Below are 15,470 nucleotides of genomic sequence, written 5' to 3' on the forward strand. Positions count from 1 at the left end.
TGTCGAATTTCAGGATTGGTCCTATAAACGGGTTCTAACGTATCTACTTGGTTTTGTATGATTTCGATCATTGTTTTTAAAGAAGGATCTTCAAGTTGGAGTTTTGAAACATGATCATCAGACCATTGGTCTAACCAGTTAGTCGTAACACCGTTTTGATTTTTATTTGAATTTGAAGATCGCACAACATGAACCCTAGCTTCGGTGCACTCGCAGTTTTCTCGATTACATCTGCGTCTGGGTTTTCTGGACATAGCGTCCGCATTTACATGTAAAGAACCTTTACGATGTTGTATATCGAAGTCGTATGTGTCGAGCACAGAAATCCATCTGGCTATCATACCTTCGGGTTCTTTAAAATTACGGAGCCATTTTAATGACGAATGATCCGTTCTTAGTAAAAACTTTCTACCCCATAGGTAGTGTTTAAATTGTTTCACAAATATTACTACGGCCAACAACTCGCGGTAAGTTGTGCAGTATCTGCGTTGGGTTTTAGATAACGTTTTACTACCGTAAGCAATGACTTTTTCTTCACCGTTCTGAATCTGAGATAATACGGCGCCAATTCCATCATTGGAAGCGTCAGTATCGAGTACAAAAGTGTCATTACTAGTTGGATACGACAATATTGGCGAAGAAACTAAAAGTTTCTTAAGTGTTTGGAACGCATTTTCGCAGGAATTATCCCATTCAAACGGAACGTTCTTTTGAGTCAGTCGAGTAAGTGGATATGCCACTGTCGAAAAGTCAGGTATAAATTTCCGATAATAGGAAGCAAGTCCTAGGAAACTTTTTATTTCAGTAACATTGTCTGGGGTCTTCCAATCTTGTACTGCGCGGATCTTATTAGGGTCGCATTTAACGCCGTCTTTTGACACAACGTGTCCTAAGAATGAAACTTCACAAAATAAAATGCATTTCTTAGGTTTTAATTTTAGATTCGCGTCGCTAAATCTGTCAAATACTTTGGTCAAATTAGATAAAGTTTCTGTAAAAGTTGTCCCAAAGACAATGACATCGTCTAAGTAAACTGAACAACGTTCCCACTGTAATCCGGTTAACACAGTTTCCATCAATCTTTCGAATGTGGCAGGGCTATTTGTAAGGCCAAAAGGCATAACCTTAAATTGGTATAACCCTTTATGTGTTACGAATGCAGTTTTATGCCTATCATTTTCATTCATGGCCACTTGCCAATACCCACTTGCCATGTCTAGTGTACAGAAGTACTTAGACCCTGACAACGCGTCTACAGATTCGTCTATACGAGGAAAGGGGTAGGCATCTTTTACTGTTATATGGTTTAGTTTACGTTAGTCGACGCAGAAACGCGTGCTACCATCTTTCTTTTGAACTAAAACAATTGGAGAGGCCCATGGAGAACTGCTAGTCTCGATTATATCTTGGTCTAACATATTTTTAATTTCCTTTTCTGCGATTTCTTTTTGGGCTAGTGGTAATCGTCTGGGGGGTAATTTTATAGGTTTACTTTCTCCCGTATTTATAGTGTGTTCAACCTTGTTTGTACGCCCTAGTTTACCATCTAAACCCACAAATATGTCTTCATATCGGCTCAAAACCGAAGACAACTCACTTTTCTCGGTTTCTGTAATGTTACACGAAACGTTTTCCATCATTATTTTTAGATGATCTGGCAAGCATTTAGTTTCTGTAACGTCAACGTCAGTATGCGTAAAATTTTTGTTCTTATTAACCAAATCAGTAGCATTCATAATGCTTTGGATTGTCGCAACTTGCGTGTTTTTCTTTATTTGCACGGGTTCTGGGTTAGGATTTAGAACTGAAAATAGAATGTTTCCCTCTTTGACATTTACCAGTGACTTAGGAATCAAGATATTCTGATCTAGACCCTTATCAAAATGAGGTTCCACTATACCCTCTAAACATCTAAAACGTGAGTTTCCTAAATTACACTTTACAAAAGTCTCTGTAGAACCTGATATGACTGTATCGTCATCGAGAGATACTCGTGCACAGGATAAATTATCCTCACTCTCTAACTGGACTTTAAATTCAGGAAAATTCAATACACCCTTTTTAAGGTCAAATATAACCTCATTTTCTGACAAAAAGTCTAAACCTAAAATTCCTGAAAGGTCACCTAGCTCTGCCACTATTACAGGTATACTGAATTCTCTACCACCCAAAATAAATGTAATTTCAGTTTGACCATAGACCTGTAACGGTTCTCCATCAGCTGTTTTTAACTCAGTTGACACCCTTTGTAAAAATTGATCACATAGATCAAAATTATCTAAAACTTCTTTTGATATTAAAGAAACAGCAGACCCAGTATCAATCAACATATGCATACAAAATGATTTTATTGATACATTTGCAAACCAACAAGCACCTGTCACGGACGATAGCCTAATGCTTCCGTGTGACCGTATCGGAGACTTAGTTAATGCTTCTGGGACTGAACTTCCGGTCGCAAGGACAGTCCGGTGTCGTTTGGGTTGTTCTTAGGAAACTGATGCGATGAGTTAGCTTTGTCATTTTGCTGAGGGAAATTGTGAGGTCTTTCTGGACATTTTCGACTAATGTGTCCAGATTTGCCGCAGGTATAACACCTGATGGTTGAATTCACGGTATTTTTGAGTTTTGAACTGGATTCGTTAGCACTTTTTAATTCGTTGACCGCAGACTGAAGTTCTTTCATGGTTTTTGTGATTTCAGATAAAACTAATTCATCTGACGCATAAGAGTTTGGAGTTTTCTGTATGACTTCTTTTTGTACGGCTCGGACGTTAGATTGATTCAAGAAAAAATCTTGTTCAAAATTACGCGGTTTGAGTAATGTCTTGTTATGCGCTCCGTCAAACGCCTCAAACTCTACTGCCAAGGAAATGGCTTTATCTAAAGTCGAGGGGTGTGCAAACTGCACATATTTCTTTAGTTCTATGTGACCGAGACCACTGATATATTGGTCAATGACTAAATTTTCGCGACTTGACATCGGTATGTTAGGAAACGCACGATTTGCCAAACGATTAAGCGCATACCCATAATCTGAAACGGATTCTCCGCTGAGTCTTTTTCGAGCCCTAAATTCGCATCTATGTGCGGTTTCTCGTTCAGAGGTACAAAACCTCTGTGCCAGAGAAAATTTAAGACACGAAAAATTTGATAATTGTTCCGGTGCTAATTCACTAAGTATTCGCTGCGCGGTGCCCCGGAGCGACATGGCTAACTGTATGGCCTTCTCGTCATCTGACCATTGATTCCACAAAGCGACCTGTTCAAAATGTGTTAAATAGTCGGGCCACTCTACATTTTTCCCGTCGAACTTATCAGGTTCTTTTTCTTTTCTAACAACATTTGGTGAATTTTGAGAGGGAATTTCTGGGCGTTGTATTTTGTGTTCAAAACACGGGGTTGAATGTATTGGTGTATGAATTGATGCTACACCGGAAGCTTCTGCATTCCTTGGGAAAACCCTATTGATCACGTGACTAAAAGTTGTCGGATCAGTGTGGAACAAACCACGTTGACTAGAAGGAAACCTTGCATTGTTTTTCGTGTTTTTGTCAGGATTATTTACTTGCTGTTGTGTGAATGTTTGAAAAACATGTGATTGTTCATTTTCATATGGATTTTCTGAGAGAAAATTCTCACTGTGTGGAGTTTCATGTGAACCATTGAAATGAAAATCTGGACAAAATTCTGTCTCGGACTGTTTTTGACAAATATTGTTTCTTGGTGACTGAAGTCGATGGTGATTTTGAGTTTCATATGAGGACAAACCTCTATGTCTGTTGTTATTTGTGTGAATTTGATTCTGAAATTCAACAGCGTCGTGAAACTGATCTTGATTGTTCGCAGCCTCGGAGTAACAGCTACAAGGTAAAACCTTTCTTTCACTTACGTTTTCCGTCACAACATCATTGTTGTTTGTATTTTGTGTCAAATTATTCTCTACAATATTTGTAGGCGAAAACAAATTTCGCAAACTTGTACTAAGAGCCGTAAGGCTAGAAAATAAACGTGAAGCCATTGCATACAATCTAAATAACACACCAATTTTCTAAAAAGACATTCAATCTGAAATCGGAAAAAGGAATTCACAAAACAACGACATGATCTTAGTATCCCGCGGACGAAGCCCCCAAAATTTCTGTAACAGTGGTCTGTATAGTCCACTTAAAATTATCCCGGATTATCACGAGATACTAGATCATAACTAATAAAGAACTAAAACAATTATTCAGATATGATAAATGACTGATTTATTTAATAGGTGATATTTGATTAATCAACAAATAACAAAATAATTCAAGTCAACAATGAAACGTAAGGGAAATGTAGTGAAGATATTTACCTATAAGATAGATTCAGCTAATCAGCAATGGGAATATTACGGTAATACTATAAATATGCCGGTAAATAAATAAATTGGAGACAAACTCCTAAAAACGTCTAGATCTGATAATTAAAAAGAACCAAGTGATGAGGGACGCGGAACGGAAACGCCCGGATCCCAGACGGTAGCACCGGTTGTCAATGACAACCGCGCACCCCATCCAAGATCCAAGAGAGATAACTCTAATTAAAATATACAACTCCACTACATTATAAAAGCTTAATAGTTTTTCTAATTCCTCAAATAAATTAATTTCATTCTCTTTGAAAAATACAGAATTGTAAGGGGGGAAATATGTAAAAGCAATGTATATATCATTATCGTGATTACAAAAATCTTTATCTATTTTAAGCCATATAATTGTATCATAAACAGCTTCAACAAAAGTAATGTATATATATATTCATTTCTTATAAGTATAATAGTCCCCCCACCATGAATAGTTCTAGTTTTCCTAGGAAAAATGAACGCTTTGAAATTCGGATCGTCGATTATATAATCCTTTTCAATCCAGCATTCAGATAGGCAAATTATGTCATACGTACACAAAAAATTTCTCAAATTGTTATCTTTCCATTTATTGTCAAAACCTCCGTGTAAATTCCATCCTATGATTCGTAATACATCTTGGCTCTCCTGACCCCACTATTTTCCCCTACCACCTCTGCCACCTCTTCTGAATCCTCTTGCACCCCCCTCTGATTTAGGATACTCGTACTCCGGTGTTTCAGATCCAGCATCTATGTATAACTCTCCATCGATGTAAAGTTTGTCTTTAACAAGGGATGCCTTTTTTCATCTTCCTTGGCCTTCTTATAAATGGGGTACAGGCCCTTCCTCCGTTCCTGGATTTCTTTCGGGAATTGTTCACCGATCGACAGATGTGTTCCTTTAAGTTTGAAGGCATTTTTGCGGATGAGTTCACGCTGGGGGAATCTGTTGAATTTTGCTACAATCGGGCGTGGTTTTACGTTGTTTCTTCTGCCGATTCTGTGTGCCCTTTCTATTAGAATGTCGTCCTCTAGTTCTAAATTGGCAGAGCATATTCTCTTAACAATATCTTCACAGTTTTCTTGCTCCCCTTTTGGTGCCTCATCTACTCCGTAGAATAGTAAATTTTCTCGCATTGATCTGCATTGAAGGTCAAGGATATCATTTGTGAGTCTAGCGTTCTGCTTCATGGAATTTTCTAATGCTGATTTCAATTCAGAAAGATCATTGAGTGCTTTTGAAGTGTTTTTATCGTTAGTGTCCAGTGATTTTGAAATAAATTCTTCTTCATAATATGTAGTACCTATAGATTTGATAACTTTACTTCTGAAAATTTTAAAGGAATAAATCATTTAATTCTAATTGCGTTATTTAATCTATCGGTGACTTGGACATAAGTATGGTGCTGTCACTGACATTTAATTTAGTGCACAATAAATATGGTGAAAATTATTTATATTCATTGACCTCTTTTAAGTTGACTTGGTGCTACATATATGTATGCATATATTATGTATATATGATTTTATTATTATTATCAATATTTTGGTATAAATACTTTCAAAATTCCATTGATTTTTACTTAGAAAACATTGAATTGTCGCACAGGTAAATTCCGGAAATGAAAAAGAAATTATGTCGGAAATGAAAACAAAAAATGTCGGAAATGAAATAAAACAAGCATTCTGAGAGTATTGCATAAGCAATACATGTCCCCTACCGGGTTCCCCTTTATCTTCAGGATTTCATTTTTTAATGTGCAAAAGTCATGTCCAAGGTTAAACTGAAAGATTTTCAAGTTGTAAATGCTTTAAATCTAATAAAATAATAAACATCAAGACGAAAATTCAACTCATTTATCCATCGTCTTTTCCTCGCATCATATTTTTGTCGACAATCGGAAATTAGCGCAGTTTGAACCCGATCTTAATTAAGCGATTATGAAAAATATTCAAAATGCCATAACTCTGTAAAAATCAATGAAGCAAGACGAAATTCAAACTTGATCTGTAACTCATTAAGATACACTCACGTACCAAAATTCAGCTCAATATCTGCAAGCGTTTAGAAAAAACAAGGGAAAACCAAATGGAAATGAAAAATATTCAAAATGTCAAAAATCAATGAAGCGAAACAAAATTCAAACTTGATCTGTAACTCAATAAGATACAATCACGTACCAAAATTCAAATCAATATCTGCAAGCGTTTAGAAAAAAAGTGCGGAAAACCAAGTGGGACAGACTGACGGGGACAGACAGACAGACAGACGGACGGACGAAGAGGAAACCTATAGTCCCCTCCGGTTTCACCGGTAGGGGACTAAAAATGTCGGAAATGCCATGCATATTTCCGGAAATGAAATGCAGCGCATGAGGTGATCAATGGATTGGCTTGTTTGATAATTTGCATAAATGTTTATGCATAAAATTATCACGCAAGCCAATCCATTGATCATCTTCATGAATTCAAAAAATCTAACAGTTATTCCTTATATTTACATGCTTTGATTCCGCCAATCCAAGGGCTCCTTGAGCCTGCTTCTCTCTAGGTGTTGTCCCGCCTTGCACGTGTTTTTTTGGAACCGCGCCAAAACATTCATGAGGAAATCAATTACATTTACATTTGGTAATTTTATCTCAGACAAAGACATTGGAAATGTAAATATTTAGACATACTTCCAATTTATTACCATTATTATGTATAGTGGGATGTGTCCTAATGTATGACCTTGAACTTTGGTAAGAGTTATCTCCCCCCTTTTTAAAATAATTAAAAAAAAATTAGCCAGAAAAAAAATTATTTTCAATTGTCAATCGATGCATCTTTCCACCGAAAGATTTATGTTTATTTTGAAAAGAAAAAAAAAACGCTTTTCACCATATACTTCGATGCAATCCTTATAAATTAAATACTGCTTAATAATGAAATTTTTAAAAACTTTCTCACGGACAACTTTTTCCATTATTAAAGGTTTTCAAAAAATATAATATCAAAGTATTAGGTACTACTACTTGACAGACATTCAAGGGTAGAGAATTTGGTCCCATTCGGGATGGAAATCTTTAATATTACAAATTATCCCATTTCATGACCCTATTGTCTTTAATCTTATCATCAACATCATTTCAATATTATTCTGAGCCAAAAAACAAACATTGATGCAAATATTTACTGTGTTGGGAGGGGAGAGGTTTCTATAGCCACTTAAAATTTTAGCAGGAATAAAAGTTGACAATTTTTCCTGCCCTGTTCAACTACATTTTCTTCATTTATATTACATGTAAATTATACTATAGAAAGAAGACAACTACCATCTTTATGAAAGAGGTGACTCTCTTGCCGGGGCCCAAGTCAACGCAACTTCCGAGGGGACAAATGAAGGAGGAGCTTCACAAGAGAGGCCATGTCATTTCGGCAATGGTATTTCAGAAAGATTGGGATGAGGAAGAGGTTTTGGACAGCATTTACTCAGCCTTTAAACTGGATAAGTCTATTAAGTAAGTCACACAAATGAGTAAAAATTAAATATACCGCATTTGTAATGAATTTCTTGTGCTATGTCGTGTTTGGTACATAGGGTTTGTAATTAATCTCAAGTACACAGGTACTTGTGGACAGGAACCCCACCCCTCCCTAATCTCTGTTGAGATTCTGCTGGGCGTCAGTCCAAATATCTAGCCCAGCAGAATCTCAACAGAGATTAGGGGTGCGGGTGGGGTGGGGGTGGCTATCCACGGGGGTGGCTATCCACAACTACCTATGCTTAAATGCTACATGTATGTCACGTTGTAAGATTTTTATTTACCGGATGGCAGAATACTGTAAATGTTTGCTGTAAATTTTGTATTTTCTGCCACCTGACCAGTAAATTCAACACAAAACCTACGCGGTAAATTCAGAACAAAACTAACAGTCAATTCAACTTTTGATAATAATGTTTGCGCTTTAGAAAAGATTTGTTTCTAGTTTGGTATTCATTAACTTCTTTTAGATTAGAATTCCTGATGTGTGTTGGAACAGGCCTTGTCAAGCCCCATGTCAGTGGGGGTGGTGAGCTAGATGCCAATTTCCTTAAGCAAATTATTGCAAGAAAGGCCATTTTTGTGCGTCCATCAGTGACATTACTTGAGGTTAACACTTTATATAATTCAAAATACAAAAATGAAAATAAAATTTTAAATACTATATTGTAATATCCTGTTGTGGTATATTAAATACAGACCAATTTTGATTAACTATATGTATAATTTATTACTACCCAGGGAGAGGATGTAAATACGTCCGACAATGACAATGAAAATGACATGCCTGTACTTGTTTCACCAAAAAAGAGAAAGAGGTCAGTAATTCATAGGAAAATTATAAAATCTCAAATGTATTTCAGTAAACAGGTAAATGCAAATAAAAGCATCATGAAGCTATTGGGTTTTTTTAAATTCAAAAATGATTAGCATATAGCCAAAGTTATATTTTTATTTTAAACTGAAGATATCAATACATTTATAAGTTACATATTTTGCACACATCCAGTCTTCAGTAAAAGAGTCACTATGCAGATCTATAGGTGGTGGGGGTGGATGTGAGGGAGTGGATGCAAACCCTCCCCAAATTTGCAGAGTCGGATAATAACAATAACTTCCCTCTCCCTCCAAGAAAACAATTGGACCCACAACCATCACCATGAAATTAATTTTCTTTTAACCTTTTTGTAATAGATTTATTTTATCACTTCTAATTCAATATCATGCTAGTGAGCATTTCGATCTTATTCTAGATTAATTAAAGGTAATATGATTTCTCTAAGGTTGAAATAATCTTTGTACTTGTTTCTTTTTTAAAATATCATTTCTAAAACCTGATTAAGGTAAGGCGCCAGCCTCATTTACATTGCTATATATGAGTTTATTGTCTTAACCAACTCGGTTCCACGACTATTGGCGTCGCTGGTAGGATAATCCTACTCCACTGACTACATGTTTTGCAAATTTGAAAATTTTGTGTAGATGAATTAGTTGTATCGGCGTTAATTTAACGTCAGTATGACTGCATACTACACTTGCACGACATTTTTTGCTTTCCGGTAAATTCAGTGTTTACCAAAATCTGTTAAATTATTCAAGGTCATTTTGTGATATTTTAGCGGAAACTCGTCGTGCTCGGGCGCTTACATAGCGTTGTAGCACGAGGTCCCTACAAATTTGGCCATGTTTATTTGTCGTGAAATTTTGTAAATAAAATTAAGTGAATAGTACACGTGCGTTTAAATTAAACGTTGTGTGCTAATTTATTTGCAAGTATACATATTTTTTGTTCACAGGCGTTTCACTAAACGTTGTGTGCATTCGTGTATATTTTTGAGACTTCGAATTTTTGTACACGTGCGTTTTCAGAAAACGTTGTGTGCAAAACTTGTTGAACTGAGATTTTTGCAATTGCACTGATCAACTGCGTTCACCAATTCATGCAGCTCAGCAAAGCCCTGATATCGTGTAAGATAAAGTTGCCACCCGGCACCACGTGTGCCGACGGGAAAGGACCTGACACCTGAATCGGTGTTTTGGGCACATTTTAGGAATTTTCCAGGGTCTGCCACTCATCAGAGGTCCAACCCAAATTAAGTTATTATATTTTAGTTGTATATCTCTGGCATGGTGGTGTTTCATGCAATAATATTTGTAGTGGACATGTATTCTGTTACTGTTCCACTAATTAGGCTTTGTGAATAAAAAGCTTTATGTTTTGGATATGTCAATGAATAAGACAATATCAAAGAGAATTAATATTCTCTGTGGTGCGAGCTTAAATTGTTTGCTCGTCTTGTTTTGTGGTACATGTTGTACTAAACGGCTCTTAGATAGAGCTGCAGTTGAGATTCGTTAGAATCGGGCGGGGCGACCGTCACATAGTCGCGCTGGAAGAGTTAATGCACGTGGCATGAGAAAGCGCATTGGTTGTTTGTTTGGAGTGTTGGGTAATTGACAGCCACCTGTTCCCTGATATCTGCTTTGCATGCTTTTCGCTATCACGGATTGTCTGATTAGTTAATTGATATGCTATCTGTTCGAGTTTAAGAGCTCATTTAAGTTTCTATTTCGCTTGTATCCAATGATAGGAGGCATAGGAAATAACTCAGAACACTGTTTATCCTTTTGAATTAATTTCCAATGTTTGCGTAATATTTTCCCCCGTTTTCTGACTGCAGGATTGTACTTGGTAACAAGCACAGAGGGCGGTCTGTTAGATTTAGTCTTGCTATTTTTTTTAGCAATTCCTGTCTATTAATTGTTTGCGTTTCTGAAACAATACTGTCTATTTCAGATTCCGAGTACCCCCTTGATATAAGTCGTTCCTTGAACTGTGAAATTAATTGTTTGGTTTTGTGTGGGTCAGAGGTGTTCCTCTTATGACGGATAATTTCCCCCTTAATAAATCCTCTGAAGGTAGCATTGGGATGTGCACTGCTGCGATGCAGATACATAAATGTTTCTGTAGGTTTGATGAAAGTTTCAAAGTCTAAGACTCCGGACTGTTTAAATCTCTGTCCTTTGTAGACTTTTGTGTCCAGAAACACAGTCTCGTTTAAGTGAATATTGTATGTAAATTTCAGGTATTTGTGCTCCTGATTTGCAAGTTCAAAAAACTGCAGTATTTCACTTTCTGTGGCGTCCAGTGCCATCAAACCGTCATCTCTGTATCTAAAGTGAGCCAGAATTTTGTTTTTATGATTGTATTTTTTGATAATATTTTCAAGGATATCAAAAAGGCGCAGGTCACATATCTCAGGGTACGGGACCGCCCCCATGCTGGCTCCTAATATTTGTTTATACAGGTGACCATTAAATTCAAATTCATTGTTCTCTAACAGAATTTGTAACAATTTGATTAGGTTACTGATATCTGGGATCGGTATTGTAACATCAGTTTGTTTCAATTTTGTGAGTGCTTTTGCTGCAGATTGGAGAAGTTCCGTGGCTGTCATGTTAGTATACATGGAAGTTACATCATAGGTAACTAGCCGGGTTTCGGGTTTCAAATGCAGGGATTCAACTTTGCTGATAAAGTGTTTGGTATCTCTGACATATGTGTGTTGTTTTTGTACTAATGGCACAAGGAAGTAGTCTATGAAGTGCCCTATAGGCATTGTAGGGGAGGCGCATTGAGAGATAATTGGCCTCCCCGGTATACTCATTCCACGCTGCAGGGCCTCGGTCCCTTTGAAGTTTTCAATGTCAGAAATGCAGATTTTATGTATTTTAGGTAGTAAGTATAACCTGCCAGGGCGGAATGTAAGGGACTGCGACAGAAATCTGTGGGTAATACTGTCGATTTCAGAATTGATTTGCATTTCACATACAATCTTGTTGATCAGATCGTGTATTTCATGTGTTCTGTCTTTGTGAATTGCGGCGTAATGAATGCCGTCATTTAATTGTCTTAGTCCCTCCGCTGCATAATTTGTGCGGTTCTGAACTACAACAGTAGTAGATTTGTCTGCCTTTTTTATTACAATGTTTGTCTCGTTTCGGAGACTGGTCAGCGCATTCCGCTCTTTTTTTGTTAAATTATCTCTGAATTTGTGAAAGTGGATTTTACATAGCTCCATTTTGGTTGCATAGAGATAATTTTCTAAAGCTGTGCACGTTGTGTTGCCGGGATTATAATTCGTATTGATATATAAGGGATGCAATTGTTTATCATCCTCATTTGTATGAAAGAGTATCTTGCATCTCATTTTCCTGGCTAGTTCATTGAAGCTACAGATCAAATTCTGTCTTATATTTTGCGTCCCTGGTGTGGGAATAAATTTGAGACCTTTGCTAAGTAAAGATGTTTCAGCTTCAGACAGAGTATAATCTGAGAGATTGAGAACATTGTTATTAGTGTTCTCTGACAGGCGTTTAATACGCCTGATATTGCGAGCTTTTCTGTTGTTCGCTCGTCTTATTTTATATTTTTTCTGTTTTTGCGTTTTGGAGAGCCTCCTGCTAGGCATGTTAGCGTAGTGCCGATCTGGGTGCCAAATCTGCATTGATTGCTAAGAAAAGTGAACAAGATATGATCAACTGGGGTTCCCTGGGGGTGTAATTCAACCGCGCAGATTAACATGCGGGTTTATCTTGGGGCACCGGCAGGCATGCGTTTACTTCTTAGGTGCAGTAAAGATCTGTGAATACCTGCATGTTGCAATAGGTAAAAAGCATGATTATATTGTTTGACATCAATCTTGCTGCGGGACAAAGTATAGGTTCTGTCCAGCAGGATGGGGATATGGTGTGTGTTCAAACCCTGAGGTTAAGAGTGACACTGAGAATTCTTGTAGATGTTGCAGTCAGGTTAATTTCTAGTTGGCGCACATTGTGCAATTGTAATTGTAAATTCCCTTGTTTTGGTGATTATATCAATAAACGCCTTTTTATGCAATAAGAGGTATGCCAAACCATACCTATAGTTGAAGATGGAGATAGACTTCTATAGGGTTCTAATAAGTTTAAGACATGTCTGGATGTTAGGATGTCGTCGTTTTTATGCACCAATCAGTAAGTCGCCAGTATCATCTGGCAATACAACTACAACCGGTGGCTTTATGGGCAATGTGCAGTCATTAATTGACTAAAAAAACAAACAAATTGAGGATAAGTGGGCAGCAGAGGGTGTAAAATTAAAACTAAGTAATTAAACCCTACCACCTCCTTTCAAGGATTCGTACAATTCTAACAACCCAAGCTTGAAGAATTCGATGTATCCTGGGGTAGGTGGAATTAAACATAATTAAACACAATTAAACACAAACTCCCACAAGTATGCCCATGAGTGCATTATCAATCTGTTTACCCGACTATGATGCCTCCCGTATCGCAGATGGGACAGTACCCACCATACAGTGGCATACCATTTGCGATGCCATATCCACAGCATGGTGGGATTCCCAATCAGTGGGGTATTATGCCAACATTGTCTCCCCGATATCAGCAAATGATGCCCTATGGTATGCAAATAGCCAAATAGTTAGAAGGGTGGATGGGGACTGATCTAACTGCAGACTGTAGATCTATCTTTGCAAGATACATGTAACAACCTTCACTAATGAGCTTGCTAACAACACGTAAATAAAAGTGAAATAAACCAAATTCACAAGACTGATAACATGTAAGGAGACGGTCATTTTGCACATTTACAGTTTTTGAAGAGCTATCTGCCCTTGATGAAAAGAAGAAATTTGTTGATTCCACAAAATTTCTGCGGTAAATAATTGATTTTATTTTATATTTTAATAAAGAGGGAGTTTATGCATATTTTCACCAAGAGATTTCTTTGAAATTCAAATTGCTTTTTACAATATCTTATAAAAACATGCACTGCCCATAGACTTCAATGTAAAATTCAAAGTGATATTAATTGGACAATAATCAAAATTTTGTAAATTCCTTTGGTGGAGCATTTTCATTTGATAATATCTTCAAATTACTACAATGATTAAAAATATTGGACCGTTCATTTATTAGGTACAAAATATGGTCGTTATACATTGAATACCTTAAGCAGCTTTTACATAAATCGTACAAAACTAAAATTTAAACTGAGCTGTAGATTTAATTCAATAAAAACGGAACAAATATATAACATGTGGGGCTCCTCGCTCTCTACAAGATCCACCACTACATTACTTCTCTTTCAATCTCTTTGCTTTGGTGTTGAAATGTGGCGGGAAAGTGTTTGGCACATTGTGAAACGTGCTCTATCCTAGTCTCCTGGATGAACATGTCGTAATATTCTTTGCTTTTAATTTAAGATATCAATATTTCATCATATTTAAAAAAAAAAACATCTATAGGAAATGTTTAAATAGACACTTCATTTCAAATTAATAGAGCAGATCCTGTTTTAAAAAGAGAAAGTAAAATTGTTGATTTACAACGCGGTCTTTGTTTTAGACTATGCCTAACACTCGTACAAAGTTTCTCCGCATTTCAGTTATATCAGAGTTTGTCAATCAGGATTGGATGATATATTTACCCCATTATTTATAAAATTTAATTTTACGATTATTGTGCTATTTCTAAACCTTGATACATTCTTTGCTTGATATTGACTCGCCAGCAATATGAATATGATGAATGTTGAATATTTTTATTTAAATTGTTAACTCCGCAGAAACGCACGACTTAAAACTTCCATATCATATAACCGACCGCCTCCTGGCGGCCGGTAAAAATCCACCCGGGGGTAATTTGAATGGGTAGGTCGGGTTACAGGAAAAAAAAACATATTTTTCTTAGGCCTAAGTTCATATCAAAAAGTAGTCCCATGACCAATTATGGATTTGCTATTTTTTAGAAAATGATTTTAAAGATGTTTCCTATATACATCTTTAAAAACTTAGGTCGGCCCTTTTGGCCCCGCCCTACCCCTGGGGGTCTTGATTTGAACAAATTTGAATTTTTACTACCTGAACATGCTTCTATATCAATATAATGAATTATGGCTTTGTAATTTTTTAGAAGATTTTTAGAGAATTTTCTTATATATTTCTATTTTGAACTTTGGTCTGCCATTTGGGCCCCGCCTACCCCCAGGGGTCATGATTTAAACAAACTTGAATCAAACACTACCTTTGCATGCTTCCATATAAATATGAAAAATTATGGTCTTGTCATTCTTGAGAAGATTTTTAAAGAACTTTCCTATATATTTCTATGTAAATCTTTAATCGGCAATTTTTGCCCCTCCCTAACCCGGGGTTTCATGATTCCATCAAACTTGAATCTACACTACCTGAGCATGCTTCCGTATAAATATTGTGAATTATGGCTTGGTTGTTCTTTGAAAGAAGATTTTTAAAGAATTTTGCTACATAATTCTATGTAAAACTTTAGTCGGGCATTTTGGCCCTGCCCTACCCCCCGGGGTCATGATTTGAACAAACTTGAATTGACATTACCTGAGGATGTTTTCCAAAACGTTTCGTCTTTCCTGGCACAGTGGTTCTCGAGAAGATTTTTTTTAAATATGCCACCAAATTTTCATAAATTCCCAATTATCTCCCCTTGAATGGGGACATGACCCTTCTTTTGACCAAACTTGAATTCCCT

The 15,470-nt window shown here is 36.6% G+C and overlaps 3 protein-coding genes across 3 annotated transcripts; all 3 read right to left on the bottom strand.

Annotated features, from left to right (window-relative positions):
• Positions 1-1,316: 1,316 nt before the first annotated feature.
• Positions 1,317-2,330, bottom strand: LOC134260435 (uncharacterized). The gene has a single exon (XM_062742995.1). The coding sequence runs from the start codon at positions 2,328-2,330 to the stop codon at positions 1,317-1,319; it is 1,014 nt and encodes a 337-aa protein (XP_062598979.1).
• A 2,797-nt stretch (positions 2,331-5,127) lies between these two features.
• Positions 5,128-5,514, bottom strand: LOC134260447 (protein unc-13 homolog C-like). The gene has a single exon (XM_062743005.1). The coding sequence runs from the start codon at positions 5,512-5,514 to the stop codon at positions 5,128-5,130; it is 387 nt and encodes a 128-aa protein (XP_062598989.1).
• Positions 5,515-10,534: 5,020 nt separating this feature from the next.
• LOC134260453 (uncharacterized) lies at positions 10,535-12,373 on the bottom strand. The gene has a single exon (XM_062743009.1). The coding sequence runs from the start codon at positions 12,371-12,373 to the stop codon at positions 10,535-10,537; it is 1,839 nt and encodes a 612-aa protein (XP_062598993.1).
• Between the last annotated feature and the right edge of the window lie 3,097 nt (positions 12,374-15,470).

Source organism: Saccostrea cucullata, unplaced genomic scaffold, assembly GCF_032062105.1.
Source record: "Saccostrea cucullata isolate Sc308-1 unplaced genomic scaffold, CSIRO_AGI_Scuc_v1 ctg2085, whole genome shotgun sequence".
NCBI lineage: Eukaryota > Metazoa > Mollusca > Bivalvia > Ostreida > Ostreidae > Saccostrea > Saccostrea cuccullata.